At 57.8% G+C, this 14597-nt stretch overlaps 1 protein-coding gene across 18 annotated transcripts in view; it reads left to right on the top strand.

The window, feature by feature from the left end:
- Positions 1-14597, top strand: part of IGSF9B (immunoglobulin superfamily member 9B) — a 64559-nt gene that overhangs the window by 31743 nt on the left and 18219 nt on the right. For 8 of the 18 annotated variants that reach the window (XM_016922322.4, XM_016922324.4, XM_016922320.4 and 5 more), the window contains 6 exons: positions 2135-2310; positions 3258-3484; positions 4320-4404; positions 6495-6656; positions 7003-7048; positions 7828-9483. In XM_016922322.4, coding sequence (XP_016777811.1) covers positions 2135-2310; positions 3258-3484; positions 4320-4404; positions 6495-6656; positions 7003-7048; positions 7828-9483 — 2352 coding nt within the window. The other 10 variants (XR_010147714.1, XR_010147715.1, XR_010147718.1 and 7 more) reach the window with 5 other exon arrangements.

Here is a 14597-nt window from a genome sequence, read left to right as displayed (position 1 = left end):
ATGGTACATACATTTGTAGGTATGGGGTACATGAGATATTTTGATATAGGCATGGAGTGTGTAATAATCGCATCAGGGTAAAGGGGTATCCACCCCTCAAACATTTGTCCTTTGTGTTCCAACAATCCAATTATACTCATAGTGATTTAAGAATGTATGATACATTATTGTTGCTTGTAATCCTGTTGTGCTGGCAAACACCAGGTCTTACTGGTTCTTTCTCACTATGATTTGTACGTGTTCACCCTCCCCACCTCCTGTAGTCTAGTTTTTATTCTGTCTCTTCCCCAGTGGCCACAGAAACTGGTGTGGAGAGGTGATGCTCACTTCCCAGCCTTGGGGTCAGCCCCTGCATTTTCTCTCTAGGACCATGTGTTTCTCGATTGTTTTCATTCCTCTGTTGTCAGTTTAGCCAGATGCGGTCATTTGAGATCTTTGCGCAAACCTTAGGGTAGATACGGATCTCAAAAATGTGCCAAGCCGGGTGAGGGCAGGAGGCACAGGAAGGGAGAAGAAGGAAGCCTAGCTGACTCCTCCCACCCCCAAAGGCTGCCCCTCCCTACACTCCTGTTTGAGTAAGAGTGGCAGCCACCTGCCCTGCCCCCGGGGTGACAACCTTGAGCTGGGAGGGCGAGCCCCTCAGTGCCTTCTTTTAGACCTGTCTCACCTGCAGGTGTCTCTCTAGCCAGGCTCAACTCGAGCCTGGGGAGGGGGAAAAGGCAGGCGCCTGGGGCAGCTCAGGGGGTTCAGGGAGACCCCTTTATCCACGTCTCAGCAGTGAGGGAAGTTGAGAGGGGCACCCGCTCTTGTCTCCCATCATGTTGGTTCGGTGGCTGCTTCCCGGGCGGAGTGTCCTGGGTGTCTTGATTCTGATTGGAGAACTGCACCTAGATGATGGGGTTGCAGCAGCTCACCTCCCGTCCCCTTACTCTGTTCCTCCCGCAGCAGCGTGGGGGCCCTAACCAGCCTGCCCGGTGGCTGCTGCGAGACTGGTGCTGCTCAGCGCCTAGGTGTCCAGGGTGGGACATTTGGTGTGGTCAAGCTGTCTTTGGAGATGCCTGGGTGGGAGGTCTGGGCATACGATGGGGGGCTCAGGCGTAGATTGGGGCTCCCCTGCTGCTTGCGGTGCTGCTCCACGCTGCTGCTCATCTGCACTGCTTTTCCACACGTGGCTCCTCGCTGCTTTGTTGCCTGGGCCAGGGAAGGGCGGGGCCGAGGTTGGGGAGGTCTCCTTTCTTTCTGCCTGCCTCTAACTCTGTGCACTGACTCCGACGTTTGGCGCCGGCTTCTTTTTGTTCTGCTTTCCGCTGCCTCAGCTCACCCTCCTGGGCGTGCACGGTAGTGAGCCGGGACCCGGGAGTGGATCCTGGAGGGCACCCACCAGGTTACAGCTCAGGGCTGCAAGGAGAGGGCCAGTCCCACAGGACCATGTCTCCTCCCTGTGGTGACGTGGCAGCACTGCACTCATAGCCCGCCGGCTTTGCTGGGAGTTGGGAGCCTGTGGAACAAGGGAACACCCTCGGCCCCGTCTTCCTACTCTCCATGCATAGCGTGACCTTCTTCCAACCCTTACGGCCTTAGGGATCCTGGCCCCCCTGTGGGGAAACCCCTGGTCATTATGGTCTTATACCCTGGACATCTCAGGTGACTCCAGTCTGATTGGATGAATGAGCCCTGTGGGTTACCCGAGGCCCTACTTCAGCTGTCCCTGGGGGTGTGTGCAGCCAGGTCCTGGGCTCCTTCCCTCGTCCTGCCACTGTTGAGCCGCTTATCCCCACACCCCAGAGCCTTACTCTCCCAAGGCAGAGCTTGTTCTTAGGGTTGTGACCAGGGTGGGATTCTCCCACAATGCAGCTGGTAATCCATCTGACCAGTGTCCTGAGCACGACTTGCACCTAAAGGCCCCTTTGGTAGAAAAGGTGCCAGCTGTGGTTGGTGACCCGGCATCAGGAGGATTGGCACAGCCAAAGCTGGGTAGGGCATCCACTCTGGGCTATGCCCTCTTCTTGCCCTTGAACCTGGGAACGCCAGGCCCACCAGTGCCTTCTCCCTGAGCACCCTGCATGCACCCTCTTCTCTCCAGTGTGACCCACCCCGCCCCTCGTCCCCTATCCTGTCTCTCTCTTTTGGCCAGGATGAAGCGGGCACAGTTTGGGCCCCATGACTGGCTGTCCTTGCCAGTGCCGCCAGGACCCAGCTGGCTGCTGGTGGACACCCTGGAGCCTGAGACAGCGTACCAGTTCAGCGTCCTGGCCCAGAACAAGCTGGGAACCAGCGCCTTCAGTGAGGTGGTCACTGTGAACACTTTAGGTGAGGGCCCGGGGTGGGATGTTGGGAGCGGGGGTTGTAGAGGTGGTGGGGGCGGTGGCCCAGGCAGCTAGCAGTCGGTCTCCTGTGTGCCGGTACCTTGCTGAGTGCTCCACAGAGCCGTGCCGTCTGATCTCCCCGTGAGGATTTGTTGTGGTCTCTGTGGGGTTTGCTGGTCCTGCATCAGAGTGCCGTTGGCCGAATTCCTGTTGCTTTTTCAGGTGGAAGAAAGACACTTAGAATTTTCTCTTTCCTTGTCAGGCCACATGTTTGCTTTCAGGGGAGATTGGGCATCCTCCCTCCTTGGCAGCGCCTGCCGGTTCTTGCCTCTGGCCCCAGCCTCACTGGGCGGTAGGCATGTGGCTGCCTCCCGCTGCAGTGTCTTCCAGGCCACCTTCCTGGAGGCAGCCTCATACTCCTCCCTGCCTGGCCACAGTTGTGTTTGCTCTGCTCTGGAGCCAGAGAAAGGGCCACTGTGAACAGGCTTTTCCTAGGTGGTGTAGGTGGTGCGACTCCAGCCCCTTTCCCAGAATCCGCTCCTGAGCGGCCGCCAAGGTGGACAGCAGTCTGGGATGCTCACCCCCAGTCCTTGGCACCTCTGTGGGGCCTTGTGTTGACCCCCAAACCCCGGCCAAGAAGGGAATGGAAAGAGTGACTGCTGTGCTGTGAGAAAGAAGATATCCCTAGCTCCCTGGAAGAGCACAGGAGATACTTTGATGACATTTAATTATTCCTCCTTCCCCATAGTTCCCATTTCTCTTCCCTTTTGCAGTACACGATTCCCTCATGTATGTTTAGACGTACTCTGAAGGCAGAACCCTGAAGCCCTGGGCCCCGGGCCCTGACTCTGCTTGCCTCTGGGCCCTGACATGTGCACAGGAGTGTGGGGGTGCGGTGGCCGCCCTGGGCCTCGCTGATGTGCTGTGGTTCTTCTCCTTCCCCCGCCGCAGCATTCCCTATTACAACTCCAGAACCCCTGGTGCTGGTCACCCCACCGAGGTGCCTCATAGCCAATCGGACTCAGCAGGGTGTGCTCCTGTCCTGGCTTCCGCCTGCCAACCACAGCTTTCCCATCGACCGCTACATCATGGAGTTCCGTGTCGCAGAGCGCTGGGAGTTGCTTGACGATGGCATCCCCGGCACCGAAGGAGAGTTCTTTGCCAAGGATCTGTCACAGGTGAGGGCTTTGCTCTTCCTTGCTGCTGCTTCCCAAATCCGGGAAGCGACAAGACTCTAGAGGCACTGGAAGCTTTGAGTGACCAACTTTGGGTGTGTGAGGCCAGCCACATCCTGTACCTCCTCACCACTGGTCCTGGATTCTCCCAGACTCGCTACCAAGGCCTGGACTCCTCAGATCATGGCCCACAGGCTCGGGGCCAGCTCTGGGGCAGCGGGGACCTGTGTTCTACTGAGGGTCCCAGCACCGCCACAAGCTGGGCAGGGCAGGCTGAGAGGCCAGCAGGCGTAATCAGAGCACTGACCCCAGCCCTTGCTGAGCCTAACCTGGGGTGGGCAGAGAAGTTCCAAGAAGAATTCTCTTCTAGGTGTGTCCAGGGAAGAACCCCTTCTCCAGTAATTTAGAGCTCCTGGAGGAAAGTGCATTATCTGTTTTTCCAGTAGCCCCGTTAGACTTGGATATCTAGCTGGGGAGAGGAAGCAGCTGGTTTCCTAAGATACAGTCTCATCTATCTTTCTGTCTTCCTTCCTGGACACTTATTTATTAATAGTGGTTGCTGGAGTCGGCTCCCAGTGGCCCTGGAGAGCCTGTTGTACATATCTCTTCCCAACGCTTTTGGTGACCTCACGTTCGTAGCTTGGAAGTCAGCCGTTGTAAGAGTGTTTACACCACAGCAATTGGCCAGTGCTACCATCGCTTAGCATTAGACACTTAGCAGTCCTCCCGTGCTTTGGGCGCCTTGCCCTTTGCAAGGCTGTGTGCAGGATGAGTGTTTGTGGGGACAGTGGTCATCTCAGGTCCCTCAGCTGACTGGGTATTGTCCCTGGGGCTGCAGGACACGTGGTACGAGTTCCGGGTTCTGGCCGTCATGCAGGATCTGATCAGCGAGCCCAGCAACATCGCCGGCGTCTCCAGCACAGGTATTTTGGGTTGAGGGTGCTCTTGCAACTATAGGGACATAAGCCCCAGAGCTGCATGGGGGTCATTTTGTGAAATGGCTACTCCACGAGGAGAAGCTGGATTGGAAACTAAGGAGGTGCCTGGTTGCAGCTGCGCAAGTCGTAGCCTTTCTTAAGCCCACCAGCCCCATATTTCCATGATGCATGCTATTTCGTGAAGCTCAGAAGCTGAGTTTCTGACACTTGTATAAGACAGCCACAGAAAGAAATTCAACTAATCTTCTCATTACAGTAGTCAAAAAGGACTTGATTGAAGTGCTATTTGCTGTACATTTTCAGTTTCCTCTTGTCGGGGAGGGGCTGTGAATCAGAGGAAACAACAGGTCAACCATGTTTATCAAATGCTTGTGATAGACTTCTTTATAATTATGTGGGTTTTATTTGGAAAATTGTCGTTTGGTGTTTTCCTCCCTTCCTTCCTCTCTCTAGATTTTTAAGGCTAAATAAAGCCAATTCCCTAGCATTTTCTCCATTTATCTTTCTTTCTCTTGTTCCTGGTCCCATTTCTACACATCTTCTCTCCAGCTATAGTTCCTGAGACATAGCAGGTTCCTCCGCCAGTGAAGGGGTGTCCTTGGTATGGGAAAAGGCTCTTGCTTCTAAGCAAGTGATGGCATCATTTCCTTGGGCACCGCTCACCCAGAGACCCCTGGGACCAGGTGACAGCGACCTCATCTGAGGAGCTCATGCAGCAGGACTTGTAGAGTTGGGGAAGTGCTGGTGTGGGCACACTGCAGGGAGCACGAGAGCAGGGGCAGGTGTGGAGTGCAATTTCTGCTTTATACATTAGGCACCAATGGGCTTTAAAAAAAAAAAGGTTGTGTCCTACAGGTAGCAGAACCCACAGTCTTTCTTGACTTCTCTCTGGGGAATAGACTCAGAATTGGAGGAACAGGGATGAGAGCTTGCATCCAAGGCTGGAGCTGAAGAAGGGGTGTTGTGTGGGCCCACCCCTGACCATTCTGTGCCCAGTAGCTCTATGCCAGCTCCTGGCAGGAAATGTGCCTTGTCAGACACTTCCACACAGGGGAAGGAGGAGGCAGCAGCCTCAGCATTCCCTGTATTAGGTCCCCCATTTCCAAAGGCTGTAGCTTTCATTTTCCCCTCAGACAATCAGCATCATCTGGATTATTTTTATCCATTATTATTATCGATGCAGCAATGAATTCTGGCCAAATACATTACAATCTATCGATTCTGCCTTTGCTGAACCTAAGCAGTGGCACTTACCGACACAACTTTCCTATGAGTATAAGATGGTAGGCTGGGGTCTAGTCTTGGCTCGGTCATAACGAGCTCTGTAGACTTGGGGAGGAAAGGAGGACGTTCAGCTCCTTATGGTGAAACGAGAGATTTGGCTCCATCTCTGCTGTCCCTGCCAGCTCTAGGGTACTTCCATACCTGAGATGACCAGGATGTGAATCTTCAGGACGTTGCATGCCTGTACTAGAAGGGGAGAGGATCTGAATTTTGTAGTAATAATGCCTCTTCCTGCAGTCGTATTTTATCCTCAAGTTGCCTTCACACCTGGGCTCTCCTTTTGTAGAGACACTGGTGTGAGGCAGGAAATCCCAGACTGGGAGCAGGCAGCTGCGTTCTGGTTTGGGCACTGATGGCAATATCCATGTAAGCAGGTCTCTCTAACTCAGCGGATCAGAGCTCTTTCATTTAGAGAATGAGAACAGTATGTGTGCTCTGTGTAGCTCATGGGGTTAACATGAGAAGAGCTGATAATGTGCATGAAGGTGCTTTGCAGAAGGCAAAACCCTAGATAAGTATAGATTACTCTCGAAGTCATTATCCCCATGGGGACAGGCATAGATGTTTTCTTCTTTACACCCTTTGGAGAGATTGACTTCTGTACACTCTCCTCTCTTCTTCCTCTTCGTGACGCCATCCAAACCTCTTCAGTGCTAGAGTTCAGCTTGGAGCCCAAGCCTTGACACTGTCTGTTCTACAAAGGCAGGGTGAAACACTTGGGGACTGAAGGTCGGAGCAGGTGAGGTCCCGGGGAAGGATGGGCTCATGAGTGCTCCCCACCCTCCCTGCAGACATCTTCCCGCAGCCGGACCTGACCGAGGACGGGCTGGCGCGGCCTGTGCTGGCGGGAATCGTAGCTACCATCTGCTTCTTGGCAGCTGCCATCCTGTTCAGCACCCTGGCTGCCTGCTTTGTCAACAAGCAGCGCAAGCGTAAGCTCAAGCGCAAAAAAGGTGAGTGTCTGTCCCCTTCCCTTGCTCTCCCTGGCCCGGTTTCAAATGCCCCCCATCAAGAGAGGTGGACCATTTTTAGCATGGCCCCCCTTGGAAATAGGGACATTGAGATCTTGTGGGTAGAGCTGCCAGTGAGACTTGATTTGAAAGTGGGGGTAAGAAGCAGGGGTGGTGGGGAGAGGCTGCTGGGGCCCAAGCTAGCATGAAGGCAGGGGCCAAAGATGCCCACTGTGAGCAGCTCCTTCCCTGTGCGGTGGTGCTCTGGCCCTGTCAGCCTCTGCAGATGAGCGTGCTGCGTGGTTGCTGGCTTGGCCTCAGCAGCCTCTCCCCTTCTCTTTCCTTCCAGACCCTCCACTCTCCATCACCCACTGCAGGAAGAGCCTGGAGTCTCCGTAAGTGTCTCTGATCCTGGGAGAATTGTGCTGTTCATGGCAGGGGGCGCGTAGGTAGACCGCTCGCCTTACCCAGCCCCATGTCAGTGTTTCTAAGCCATTTCTTCTTGATTGACCTGTGCGTTAATTGTACTTGCCCAGCCCCATCTCAGTGTTTCTAAGCCATTTCTTCTTGATTGACCTGTGTGTTAACTGTAAGTTGTCCATGCTGGTAGAGGGAGTGGCAGTGCAGATGATCCAAATTAGCCAGTAATCAGTTTCTCTTCAGCCTTGGAATGTATTTCTTTAGTGTTTTCCCACCCTAGCAGATTTGCCTTCTTAATATGTGTTGCTTAAGTTGATATTAAAGTGAGCTTGCTTGTCTTGAAAAGAGGGGAATGAAGCTGGAGGTGTGCTTAGAGCACAGCAGAGAGGGGGCAGGCCAGCACAAAAGTGAAGAGGCGGGTGTTCACTGGAAAGACGGATGATGGGGGGGCCGGGCGCGGCGGCTCACACCTGTAATCCTGGCACTTTGGGAGGCTGAGGCAGGAGGATTGCTTGAGGCCAGGAGTTCAAGACCAGTCTGGGCAACATAGCAAGACCCCGTCTTTAAAAAAAAAAAGGAGGATTCACGTCCAGACGGTGGAGAGTTGGCCAAAGCATTTCACACCACGATACGCAGCCAGTTTTCTTGAGCGTGAGGATCCTGGGTGCTGGGTGGTTGCCGAGAGAGGGAAAGGAAGTCCTGGCCAGCACACTGCCCCACCTCATCCCCTCCTGGCTCTTGCTCCTCCTTGCAGCTTGTCCTCTGGCAAGGTGAGCCCCGAGAGCATCCGCACGCTCCGAGCGCCATCAGAATCCTCCGACGACCAGGGCCAGCCCGCGGCCAAGAGGATGCTGAGCCCCACCCGCGAGAAGGAGCTGTCGCTGTACAAGAAGACCAAGCGGGCCATCAGCAGCAAGAAGTACAGCGTGGCCAAGGCAGAGGCCGAGGCAGAGGCCACCACGCCCATCGAGCTCATCAGCAGAGGCCCTGACGGCCGCTTCGTGATGGACCCTGCCGAGATGGAGCCCTCGCTGAAGAGCAGGCGCATCGAGGGCTTCCCCTTCGCCGAGGAGACGGACATGTACCCCGAGTTCCGCCAGTCGGACGAGGAGAACGAGGACCCACTGGTGCCCACATCTGTGGCCGCCCTGAAGTCCCAGCTCACCCCTCTGTCATCCAGCCAGGAGTCCTACCTGCCACCACCAGCATACAGCCCTCGGTTCCAGCCCCGCGGGCTGGAGGGCCCCGGTGGCCTGGAAGGTCGGCTTCAGGCCACAGGCCAGGCCCGGCCCCCTGCCCCCCGGCCCTTCCACCATGGCCAGTATTATGGGTACCTCAGCAGCAGCAGCCCTGGGGAGGTGGAGCCGCCCCCGTTCTACGTGCCAGAAGTGGGCAGCCCCCTGAGCTCCGTCATGTCGTCCCCGCCCCTGCCCACCGAGGGGCCCTTTGGCCACCCCACCATCCCCGAGGAGAATGGAGAGAATGCATCCAACAGCACGCTGCCCTTGACTCAGACACCTACAGGAGGGCGCTCCCCTGAGCCCTGGGGCCGGCCAGAATTCCCCTTCGGGGGGCTGGAGACCCCAGCGATGATGTTCCCCCACCAGCTGCCACCCTGTGATGTGCCCGAGAGTCTGCAGCCCAAGGCCGGCCTCCCCCGAGGACTGCCCCCCACCTCCCTGCAGGTGCCCGCGGCCTACCCGGGCATCCTGTCTCTGGAGGCACCGAAGGGTTGGGCAGGCAAGTCGCCCGGCAGGGGCCCTGTCCCAGCGCCCCCCGCCGCCAAGTGGCAGGACAGACCTATGCAACCTCTGGTAAGCCAAGGGCAGCTGCGACATACAAGCCAAGGCATGGGCATACCTGTGCTGCCTTACCCCGAGCCGGCTGAGCCGGGGGCGCACGGCGGCCCCAGCACATTTGGCCTGGACACCCGGTGGTATGAGCCCCAGCCCCGGCCCCGGCCTAGCCCTCGGCAGGCCAGGCGCGCCGAGCCCAGTTTACATCAAGTGGTGCTACAGCCCTCCCGGCTCTCACCTCTGACCCAAAGCCCCCTCAGCTCCCGCACTGGCTCCCCTGAGCTCGCCGCCCGTGCCCGGCCTCGCCCGGGCCTCCTGCAGCAGGCAGAGATGTCAGAGATCACCCTGCAGCCGCCGGCTGCAGTCAGCTTTTCTCGAAAGTCTACGCCGTCCACAGGCTCCCCCTCCCAGAGCAGCCGCAGTGGGAGTCCCAGCTACCGGCCCGCCATGGGCTTCACCACTCTGGCCACCGGCTACCCTTCCCCTCCACCCGGCCCCGCCCCTGCTGGGCCTGGGGACAGCTTGGACGTGTTTGGACAGACGCCCTCCCCTCGAAGGACGGGGGAGGAATTGCTCCGACCAGAGCCCCCACCACCCACGTTACCTACTTCAGGGTGAGTGCGCCGCCTCTTCCGCCACCCGCACCTGGTCAACTTCCTTCCCCCACCCGCCTCGCCCTGCCCTCCACCCCGTCCATCCGCCCGGCGACAGGGCTTGTGCGGACATGCTGCACCGGCATCCCTCGGGAGAGGAGTTCTGGCCGCCGCGGCATGGGCAGGGTGCAGTCGCTGGGGTGCAGCGGGCCCACCTGCCCAGGTGCCCTGCCGGGAGCACGAGGCATCTTCTCCAGCAAGCCCTGAGCTCTCAGCGGGCGCACCACCTACCAGGGAGCGGCGGATCACAGCGAGTGCCCTTGCGGGGGTGGACCCCGTCCCTCTTGGAGTTGACGGCTCTCCGAGTCCCTGCGGTCCTGGCATCGGGCAGGGGTCCTGGGGGTTGCCCACACACCTCGTGTCTAGCCTCCTTTTCTTCCCTGGCCCCTCCTCCTTGCTAAGCAGGACCCCGGAGCCTGACTTCTCCAGACCACCAGGCCAGGGGCCTCCTGTTCCCAAACTCCTGGCCCTTAGCAGCCCTAGTGAGCGCCGGACTCCAGCCCCCTCCTCAGCCTCTCCTGGAGGCCCGGAGAAAAGTGTCAGGCCTTGTGACCATGTGCAGGACACGTCCCCCACCCCCACCTGTATACCTCGCAGGAAGCTGCAGAGAGACAGACAAGCTCCCGCGACCAGCCCGCCTGAGAGAGCACTCTCTAAACTGTAGCAGCTGGTATTCCAGGTACCAGAGCCTGGACACCTGTCTGTGCCTCTTCTTCTCTCATCCTTCTCCCCTGCCGTCCCCCCTCCTCCTCCCCCTGCCCCTCCTTCCTTCTCCAGTCAGTCTTTCTCTCTCCTATCTTCCTTCCTCACCATCGTCTTTGGGTTCGGAAGAGCCGGCCACGCCTCTGTAGTGCCCCCGGATACCCCGTCCCCCCGCCCTCTTCTCTCTCTCTCTTTCTCTCTCTCTGGCTCCGTCCTTTGGTCTCTCTTCTTGATGTAGCCGCCTGTGGAGGGAGCAGAGAGTTCCAGAGGAGGCTGGCCTGGTGGAAGGCAGGATGGGAGGTGGTCGGGGAGGAGGGAGCCCAGCGCCCTCCCCCTGCCCCGTCCCCCACCCTCCCTGGTACCTGGAAGTACAAGGTCACCTCCCACCCCCAGCCCCACCGCGGGCTGCTCCGGGGCCGGCCGAGGAAGGGGGTGCGGGGCTTAGGGCGCAGGGAGGTGGAGGAGCCGCAGCCGCCGCCTGTGCGCGGGAGGTGCCGCGGCCGCCCTGTCTCTGTGCTTCGTGCGCGCTCAGCTCATCTGCTTCCTTCCATCGTGTCTGGGTCTCCGTCTCTCTCCTCCTCCCTCCCCCACGCTCCGGCCTCGCCTGTCCGGTGCTCGCTGTGCCCCTCCCTGCTTCCCTCTGGGTGTGCGTGGGCGGTGCCCCCCCCGGCCGGTGTTGATAACTGCTTTGTTTCTGATTGATCTCAGCTATCTGGGCAGTGTTGTCGAGACAAGCCTCTCCTCAGCTCAATAGGTAAGGGAGCTCCTCGGCTGGGCGGGCGGGGGCGGGCAGGCGGACGGGGCTTCGGCCGGGCCATTGCTTCCTGGACAGGGGATCCAAACCATGTCCCCTCACCGCCCCGTGGGGTGGCCGCTGCCGCTCCTCGATCCCCACGGCTTCTGGGTTCCCCACATCGAGCCACGCTCGGCACCGCCTAGCTGCAGCTTCTGCCCCCCACCCCCCGTCCCCATGTCCTGCCCCTCTAGAGCCCCCTGCGGCTCTCCTCACTCCTCGCCAGCCTCGCCAGCCTGCTGCCAGTACACCCAGGGCCTCCCACAGAAGCCCTGGGGCCCTGCATGCACCCCGAGGGGGCCCAGAACACCCGAGATCTGCTTTGCATCTCTGCACCCTTGGGGACCTCTCTGGGGCCCCTCTGGTATCCAGGAAGAGCCCCCCCGCACCCTATTCTCCCAGCAGCCCCAGGCATAGCATCCCTTCTCCTGGGGTGGCTGGCCCCTCACCAGCTTCTTGAGATCTTCGTGGTATTAGGCTCTCTCGAGGAGTACAAGGTTGGGATGAGCCCCACTTCTTCCTTGACAGTGGGGTCCTCTGCAGGGTCAGGTCCCTGCAGTCCTGTGGGGCTTTGTAGCGAAACGTCATCACTTCCCTGTGCTCCTTGCCTTCTGCAGCCTGACCTTGGTAGTCACAGGACTGAAATGTGACCTAGCCCTTGGGTCCACATTGCTTTCAGGATCCCTGTTGTAGCCTTGTCGACCTCCCTGGGTCATGCTGTAGGGAAAGGGTCTTAGGAGGACCTCCCCAAGGGGAGGGGGCAGGCTTCCCCTGGGCAGACAGGCATTGAGCTGGCAAGAAGTGAAACCCCCAGGGACCAGCACTGTGTCCCTCCCCCTGCCCCCGCAGTCAGCCTCTCCTTGAGTGTCCTTCCAGGAGGAAGCTAAAGGAACTTGGGCATTCAGGGAGCCTTTGAGTCCCTCACAGAGACTCAGGGCCACCCGAAGCTCGCTCCCTCTCACAGTAGCCTGACAAGGTGCTGCCGCTCGCCACGGTCCCTCTGCCCTGTGCCTGGGCACACACAGGCATCGGGCACCTGCATGGGAGACGGCGAGCCTCCCGTCCAGGTGCTTCTGGCTTTCCAGGCGAGAAGGAGACAGGTGCCTTCCCCACCTAGAGATGTCAAGGGAGGTTCACTTTCCTAACCAGGGCTATAATTCTCATTCAGTCCTAAGAGTGGCCTCCATAAAGAGGACTGCCCTGACATTTCTTTACCATCTGTAGCTATAACATTGTCAGCAGCCCAGAGGCCCTGGAATTGTGGGTGAGGATGTCTGGCATAGGGTGAGTGTGAGGGCTGTCAGGCAGCGTTTATGAGCTCACCTGCTCTGGGGCCCTCCTGCGCCCGGAGACCCACTGGTCTTCCACCTTCCCCAGCTCCCTGCCTGTCCCAGCTGTGACTCCTCCACAGCCCCCGGAGGTGTGGGAGCCCTAGACTAGCTCTCACCCCAGCTCCTGGAAATTCCTAGACTCTGCTCTCATGTGTTATTCCTCACCCCTTCACTCAACTCCATTGACCCTCCCCTTTCCCAGTGTCCCCACTGTGCCAGATCCAAGAGAAGCCCGCTCTCCTTTCACTGCTGTGGCAAACCCAGAAACCAGGGGCAGCGATGAGGGACCATCGTTTCTCTCCCGGGCCTGGCCAGCATCCCCAGCCTAGGAGAAGGAGACCCTCCCCATCCTGAGTCAGCCCCTCGGTGCTGGCCTCTCCTGCCTGCTGGGAGCCTCCCCGGTACGGCTGCTGGGCCCTGGGGAGATGCAGGCTCTGTTCAGATGCTGTCTCCATGCTGCACCTTTGCATGTGTGCCCTCTTGGTCTTGCTTGGAGAAGTTGTGACAGCTCTTGTCCACGTGTGTTCTCACTGTTTCTTTTCCCTTGAGTTCCTCTCCTGTTCCTTTGATCCATATGTAGTTGTTGCCCCTGCCTCTCCTCCTTTCTCTCTCCCTTTTTTTCTCCTCTTCCCAACTCCCTTCTCAACATGGGGAGTTGTATTGCGTGGACCTGTCCTTTCTGTGGACTGTGGGGAGGCCGAGCCAATTCTTAGCTCCTGTCTGAGCCTAGTGATGCCCTGTCCTCACCTCTGCTTCCACTCCCTTTCCCATTCAGGCTGACTGTCACCGCAGGGAGGCAGGTGGGTCTGGAGCATGGAGTGGCCCCTGTCCTGGGTCAGCTGTAGGAAGGGGCCCCTTTGTAAACAAGCTTCTGCCAGGTTCTGAGGCAGAGCACTGGTCTGAGTCCGGCCCCACAGAAGGGTTCCATCTTGTGGTCAGCGGGGTGGGCTCAGACCTGCAGACTCCCGCAGTGGGCCCACCCTTTCCCTTGCTATGGCCCGTCTGTGAGTGGCTTTCCCCTGCCTCCATCGGTGTATAATCAGGCAGGTGGTGTTTGCTCTTAGGTGATTAGAAGAGGAGGAAAATGCCCATCAAGCCGCTGCTTCAGCCTGTTGGCCAGGGAACAGCTGAACAGGGTCAAAATGGTCAGCTCCTGGGCGCTGAGCTAAGGAAATATGCAGGGGGTTTTGACTTTCCCTGTCCTGAGGCTTGCCTCCACTTTGACCTGGCTGCATCTTTCCTCAGCTCTTCTGGGTAAGCTGAGAGCTAAGCAAATAAGACCTCCTGGGCTACCTGGTCATGATTTGGGTTTTGTATGGATTTTTTGAAAAGAGAGAAAAAGAGTGTTGGCTGGGTGCGGTGGCTCAGAGGGCAGATCTCTTGAGTCCAGGAGTTCAAGGCCAGCCTGGGCAACATAGTGAAGCCCCATCTCTGCAAAAAAATACAAAAAAATAGCTGGGCATGGTGGCACATGCCTATAGTCCCAGCTCCTTGGGGGGCTGAGGTGGGAAGATCATCTGAGCTGGGGAGGTCGAGGCAGCAGTGAGCCGAGATTGTGCCACTTCACTCCAGCCTGGGTGACAGAGACCCTGTCTCAAAAAAAAAAAAAAAAAAAAAAAAGAGAGAGAGAAGTAAGTTCCAGGCAATTGTTGGTAGTTCTGTACTGCAAAAAAACACCTCTGTGCCAAGGCTTTGAGGCCCTCATCTTAGAGTAATCCCCTGACTTCCTGGGAGAAGGGGAGCCCCAGGGTTCGTAGCATTCCTGCATGCTTTAGAACAGTGTAGGCTGGTTGGGAAGAGAACTGTGACCTTAAATTCTTGGAGAGCCCAGGACTGGCTTCTGGGGTAATGGCGTCATCTATGGATCAAGCTTAGATTTACCTGACAGCTGAATTCCAGGGATAGGATGGAGTTGCTTCACTGAAGCTTCCCACCTGAGACATTGGCACCAAGAGCTCCATGACCAAAGGGCCCCAGGTGGGGCTGGCGTTGGCAACAAACATGGTCACCTTCCTAAAACAGGGAGGCAATTCGATTGCACAGGGCTTTACGTGCTGTTGGTAAAGTCTGTTAGGTCACATTCTATGCGTCTTTTCTGTACCATGTGCCAAAAATAGACTCATTTTGCCTGCCCTGCTTCCTCCCTCCTGTTCTGCCAGACACCAGCTTTTGTTTTTTCCTCCCGCATTGCGTGAGGGTCTTGGTGTGTCCAGAGCCTTCTTTTGTCCTGTGGCTATGCTTCGGTGCTG

The sequence above is a fragment of the Pan troglodytes genome, chromosome 9 (assembly GCF_028858775.2).
Source record: "Pan troglodytes isolate AG18354 chromosome 9, NHGRI_mPanTro3-v2.0_pri, whole genome shotgun sequence".
NCBI classification, from domain to species: domain Eukaryota; kingdom Metazoa; phylum Chordata; class Mammalia; order Primates; family Hominidae; genus Pan; species Pan troglodytes.
Note: the sequence above shows the minus strand (reverse complement) of the source record. Positions and strands in the feature narration are given on the sequence as shown.